This window comes from Nicotiana tabacum, chromosome 19, assembly GCF_000715075.1.
Source record: "Nicotiana tabacum cultivar K326 chromosome 19, ASM71507v2, whole genome shotgun sequence".
Taxonomy (NCBI): Eukaryota; Viridiplantae; Streptophyta; class Magnoliopsida; order Solanales; family Solanaceae; genus Nicotiana; species Nicotiana tabacum.
In genome coordinates this window covers 106,767,551-106,773,428 of record NC_134098.1, presented here as the reverse complement: position 1 = coordinate 106,773,428, position 5,878 = coordinate 106,767,551, and the positions used below count along the sequence as shown (strand labels likewise).

Sequence of the window (5,878 nt, the reverse complement as noted above, 5' to 3'; positions counted from 1 at the left end):
AGCATAATATACTGGAGTTCGAATTTTTTACACGTGAACTTCCAGCATAATATAGTGGAGTAGTTTCACTATATTATACTGTAACTCCATCATAATATACTGGAGTTCCAGCATAATATACTGTTCAAGCATACTATGCTGGAAGTTCATACACGGGTGCTCCAATCTCCAGCATATTATATCGAAACTTTTCGTGTTATAACAAAATAGTGACTATTTTTTAATGACTCTGTAAATACTGATTATTTATTAATTATCAATCCGAAAAATAGCCAGCTCGTGCAATTTTTACAAAATTTTTATTATGAAAAATGAGCTTTGTTCATTGCTTGTTTAGAGGCTAGTGGAAAAATCAAGATGTCCAGTACTGGAGTACAGTGTACTGAAGTGAAGCAAAATGAAGTGGTACTCTAGAAAATCATCATTTTCTGCACTAATTCCTGGCCACACAATTGCCTCAGCACAATAAATTTCTCGATCCATCTGTAAATTGGTCTACATGATCGACAGCTCTATGATCTTATGTGACACGTGGAATCCAGCGACTGGTAGGATATCCACCTCTCCTTCCACGTCACTACCTCCCTAGCTTCACACTACATCAGCCAAATTACACCAATTGATGATGAAATATGCCAAAAAGCTAAAAACTTTTGGTAGATATCAATCAAAATTAGCTAGTATTACAATTTCCTCATCTTATGGTATAGCTAGAAAACTTCCAATCAACTCTCTTTGAGACCCCATAGAAATTCCACTATAATTTTTGATAAAGAATTATGCTATGGAGGCCATTCATGCAGTAAGATTGACACCTCTCTCTGTTCTATCTGATAGAAGAAATGAACCAAAAAAAATCCCATCACACCCCATTTCTTTCCCATTCAAGAATCTTTGTTCAGTAGAGAGTTTATCAAGAAATGTTCAAGGGGGTTTAGTACTTCTATCCTCAGCTCTAACTACAGGTTTAGCTAAAGCATTAACATATGAGGAGGCACTAGAGCAATCTACAACCAGTCCTGCTGCTGACTTTGATGCAACTGCAGTTGTTGAAACTGTGACCACTTTTGCATCAGACAATCCTTTGGTCATAGTTGGTGGAGTTGTTGCTTTGGCTTTGCCATTGGTTCTGTTTCAGGTTCTTGAAAAGCCTAAGTCATGGGGTGTTGAATCTGCTAAGACAGCTTATGCTAAATTGGGAGATGATGAAAGTGCACAGCTGCTTGATATAAGAGCACCTGCAGAATTGAGGGAAGTAGGGAGTCCAGATATAAGGGGTTTGAAGAAGAAGCCAGTTACAGTTGCTTATAAGGGTGAAGATAAGCCTGGGTTCTTAAAAAAGCTAGCTTTGAAGTTCAAGGATCCTGAGAATACTACACTGTTCATTCTAGACAAGTAAGATTTGAAAAGAATTGGTTAATTATTTTTTCATCTGATAGTATGTGGGTATTTAGCTTATCTTGCTGAAGTATTTGTGAAACATTAGCAGCAAGATGTAACTAAAAATTAATTTTTTGAGGATTGCTTGTGCTGACATCATTTAAGATAATTCTTATGCTCACCATCTTACATGCGGTGACCATTTAGACAGTCATGGAAATTTGCAAGAAGTTATATTCCAAACCTTTGAAAATTCTCTCTTTTCCCATTTAAGATATGAAAAAGTTAACATCGGATGTTAACCTACTCACTGGCTATAATTTAAAACTGTTTCGACTGAAGAGGATAACAGCTAGTGAGTCTCAGAAGGTTTTCATTATTAGAGTATTAGACTTCATATCATAGGCCTCAATGTGGATTTCTTGAACTTTCAACTATCTAATTTGATCTTGGGGTTTGGATTTACCTCTGAAAATCTTTAGTCTTCTAGGTCTTGCATCAACGGTTTAAAGGCACAGATCAAGGATCAGTAGGCAAACTGAAAATTTATAGAGATTTATGTACGGAGTTCTTGTATGAGCCAACTATTCGTAAAAATGAATCTATTCCTATCTCTTTATTAATTGTAATGAAGCCAGATTTGATGGGAACTCTGAGCTGGTTGCGGAGCTAGTCACAGCAAATGGATTTAAAGCTGCTTATGCGGTAAAAGATGGTGCTGAAGGACCCCGAGGATGGCTGGTATTCACAAATTTAGTTGTACTTAATTTATTTGTTAAAACAAGTTGGTGGTATGAAGCTTAACGAATTCCACTTTCTGCAGAACAGTGGCCTTCCTTGGATTGCTCCTAAGAAAACATTAAGTCTTGATCTGAGCAATCTCTCCGATGCTCTTGATGGTGTTCTTGGGGTATGTTCCTCTTTCTTAACCATGGTACTAATTACTAGATGTGATAATCCCATTTGATTTCAAGAACATCAACTGCATTCGCTTTTCTCTGACTCCAAACTAGTTACATTTGGTAGCAATTAGAGTTGCTGAATTCATATGGAAAAGGCTTTGATATTGTTGCCAGCACTAGGATTGTGGTTCATTTAGGAAATCTAACATAACGGGAAGGAGAATGGCTTGTTTCCAGCACAAGAAGCCATGTAGATAAGGTGATGCATGCTAGGGTTACCTAATATATTTGAAAGTAAGATCGTACAACAGATCACAAATAGCACGTAGCACAAACTCATCAGGTCGCAGTGCACACAAGAAGTTTAAGATGCCTTAGTTGCATTAAGAAGTTCAAAAGGTACACAATGATGTTACTATAACTTGGATGCAAATCTTAACATGACAATGATATGGCATACCCAATATTTTCAAGTTATGTTTGGTTCAGAGAATGCCCATGAAAATTCGGAAAATGCTGGGAGCTCTTGCAGAAATCTGTTTTGCTGCTTTTCTGCATTCTACTCCACATTTCTCAAAAAAATTCCAAGTGAATAGTATGGTAGTGATAGACTAGTGACATATCACAAACTCTCTCACTTGCACCTCCTAAAACTTGTGTCACCCATCTTCTCCTATTTTCCCCTGAAGCCCGCCCTAATCAAAGTTTTGCTCTATGATGAACTTCCTACATTTAACTGCTCATTTGCCCCATGACTGATTCTGTTGTTTTAAGACCTGAAATTATTTTTTAATTAAGATGCACACTTTCATAGACTCGTTAACTTTGCGCAATTATCAAATTTACAAGGGAACATGGTGAATTAGTAGTCTAGAGCTACTTGATCATACACTATATTGGCTTCTTATTTTAACATGCTCAACTTCAATGCAAGAACTTAGTTGGAATTTGGATATACAGGAAGGTTCTGATGCTGTTACTGTAGGCTTAGGTGCTGCCGCAGCTGCTGGGCTAGGAATTTTAGCCTTCTCAGAGGTCAGACTCTAACTTCTTTTTCCCTCATTGTATACTGAGCTCAATTTAGTGCAAAGCTTACTATTGGTTCCTTTTTCAGGTAGAAACAATACTGCAACTGTTAGGTTCAGCTGCACTTGTCCAACTGATTGGCAAGAAACTCCTGTTTGCAGAGGTTTGTTGGTGCTATTTGCAGTGAATACCTTTCTTGCCTGTTGCAAGTAGAATGAGTGACTTTATCGACCTAACTCTTCCTAGTCTGTCTTAAAATAGATAATGATCGTGGGGATCAAAGTTATTAAATGTGACAGGTCCTTTAATATTACAATATTTTCCCTTTGCAGGACAGAAAGCAAACTCTGCAACAAGTTGATGAATTTCTCACTACTAAGGTTGCTCCAAAGGAGCTTGTAGATGAGATTAAGGCAATCTCCATATCTTCTCAAGATATTTGTTCCCATACCAGAGAAGAACAAAATTTTGGTTTAGTATATTTCTTCAAAATCACAATTTTGTTTATCGTGTTTTTTTTTCCTCGCCTTGAAAATTCAGCAAATAGGGAAGGCTCTCCTTCCAGAGACGGTGAGTAGCGATGCTCTACCTGCACCTGCAGAGGAAAGCCTTGCTGCAGCCACTGGCACTGTTGAGAAAACTGAATCAGTTCCTCAGGAAGATATAGCACCACCTAAAGTAGAAGCAAGTTCCCAGCCTACTCAAGAGGTCAATTCAGTCAATAAGGCAGATGCACTACCTGCAAGTTCAAGGCCACTCTCACCTTATCCTAATGTAAGTTTCTTTTTTCCATGTTGAACTGCTTCTTTCATCATTTCGTTCTAACTCCCTGAACGATATCCGCATGCGACATCTTCCAGTCCTAGTGCACCCTCTCTATCAATGGTCTGATGAGTGATAATGGTTCTCTTTCAAGTTCTGAGATTGTGCTATTGTTGAGTTGTAGATTGTTACCATACACCATATATAAGCTATACTTTATGTTCACTGTTGATCTGTCAAGTTTAACATCTTTTGCTTTGAATATGTTATATGCAGTATCCTGATTTCAAGCCTCCAACATCGCCAATGCCTTCACAACCATAGAGCTGGACTTGCAGACTGCCATATATCCAAGGCATAGCAGCCCTCATATTCTAGTTTGCAATGCAAGCTCCCCTGTGAAATTTTGAATATTACATAACATGCATTTGAGAGAAAATTGCAGTGCCAGTAGAGATCCTAATTCTCAACACTATTATGTCCTTATCTTCCATCTTAATTTGTAGCATATTCTTGTGAGTTTACCAATACATTTTCTTTTAAGCAGACATGTGAGAGCGTAATGAACAAGGATATCAAACTTGAATATCATTAACCTTGAAATAAATCATCTACACTTGGACTATGCCATTTTGCTTCTTGTTTGTCTATCAGTTTGGGTCTTGGAAAGGAGTATTTTTCAATATTTGAGTCTACGGATATCTATTTTAAATCATCAGGTGGTGGGGTTTACAAGCTGAGGAAAATAAATTAAATTCAAAGTCATTTTCGGAAAGTATAATATTCCAAAATAACAACTATTAATAGTCTGCTAGTGTATTTGTTTTAATTGCCACTTGCCCATGTTACCCTTGTGCTTTAGCAAATTGTTCATTGTGACAGGGCAATTTTGTCTTTTTATCATTTTACGCGAGAAGTATTTGTAAAAATCGCATAAATTTGATTGTTATAAAATAAAGACTATAAAAGTAAATAAACCGAAGACAAGTAGAGAGAGATTGATATATTATTCAATTTCAAATCCATGTACATAATGAACTGAATTCTCCTCTATTTATAGAAGAAAGGAAGCTATTGTGTAAGCTGCTACTGCAAGTTACTGTGCAAGTTGTTTTAAGTTGCTACTCTAATGTCACGACCCAAACCGATGGGACGCGACGGGCACCCTGTACCTTACTCAATCGAGTACCAACATAACGTATCTTTTCGTATCATACTATCATAGATAACTGAGCCGGAGAGGCTGCCGTGAGATAAGTAGAATACAACATGAAATACCAACTTATACATAAGATATGCGGGCCTATAAGACCGAAATAACCACTCGTACACTGAACATAGGCCGACAAGGCCATACAAACTTTTACGTACATGACATCTGTCTACAAGCCTCTAAGAATACATAATTATCATAAAGGTCGGGACAGAGTCCCGCCATACCAAACAATACACGTCTAAATCATACTGACCAAACAAGCAACTCCGGAGTAAATGGAGCGCACCAACACCTTCCTCTGAGCTGATAGCCTACTTGGAGGACTCTCGACCTGTCTATCGGGACCTGCGGGCATGAAACGCAGCTTCCCCAGGCAAAAGGGACGTCAGTACAAATAATGTACCGACTATTTAAGGAATGAAAATAAGTAAATAATTGACATGAAAGAAACATGGAGTAAAAGATTCAACATGTAAGTCTGAACAACTCTGTGAATCATTAATATTTACAATGCCATGCATATGCGTATAAATGCCATACCATGCATAGGTATATGCGTGCATAACATCATCAAGCCTCTGAGGGCATCCCA

At 37.7% G+C, this 5,878-nt stretch overlaps 1 protein-coding gene across 1 annotated transcript; it reads left to right on the top strand.

Annotated features, from left to right (window-relative positions):
• Positions 1 to 335: 335 nt before the first annotated feature.
• LOC107793804 (rhodanese-like domain-containing protein 4, chloroplastic) lies at positions 336 to 4,693 on the top strand. Its single transcript, XM_016616241.2, has 8 exons — positions 336 to 1,395; positions 2,019 to 2,121; positions 2,204 to 2,290; positions 3,243 to 3,317; positions 3,397 to 3,471; positions 3,641 to 3,721; positions 3,849 to 4,082; positions 4,347 to 4,693. The coding sequence occupies exons 1-8, from the start codon at positions 785 to 787 to the stop codon at positions 4,392 to 4,394; spliced, it is 1,314 nt and encodes a 437-aa protein (XP_016471727.1). The 5' UTR covers positions 336 to 784; the 3' UTR covers positions 4,395 to 4,693.
• Positions 4,694 to 5,878: the final 1,185 nt, after the last annotated feature.

What these genes read in the sequence shown, in the direction of transcription:
- LOC107793804 (XM_016616241.2), top strand. Translation starts at nt 785, where the DNA reads ATGGAGGCCATTCATGCAGTAAGATTGACACCTCTCTCTGTTCTATCT. An exon ending in ACACTGTTCATTCTAGACAA is followed by an intron (nt 1,396 to 2,018) that starts GTAAGATTTGAA and finishes TAATGAAGCCAG; the next exon opens with ATTTGATGGGAACTCTGAGC. An exon ending in CTCTTGATGGTGTTCTTGGG is followed by an intron (nt 2,291 to 3,242) that starts GTATGTTCCTCT and finishes TTGGATATACAG; the next exon opens with GAAGGTTCTGATGCTGTTAC.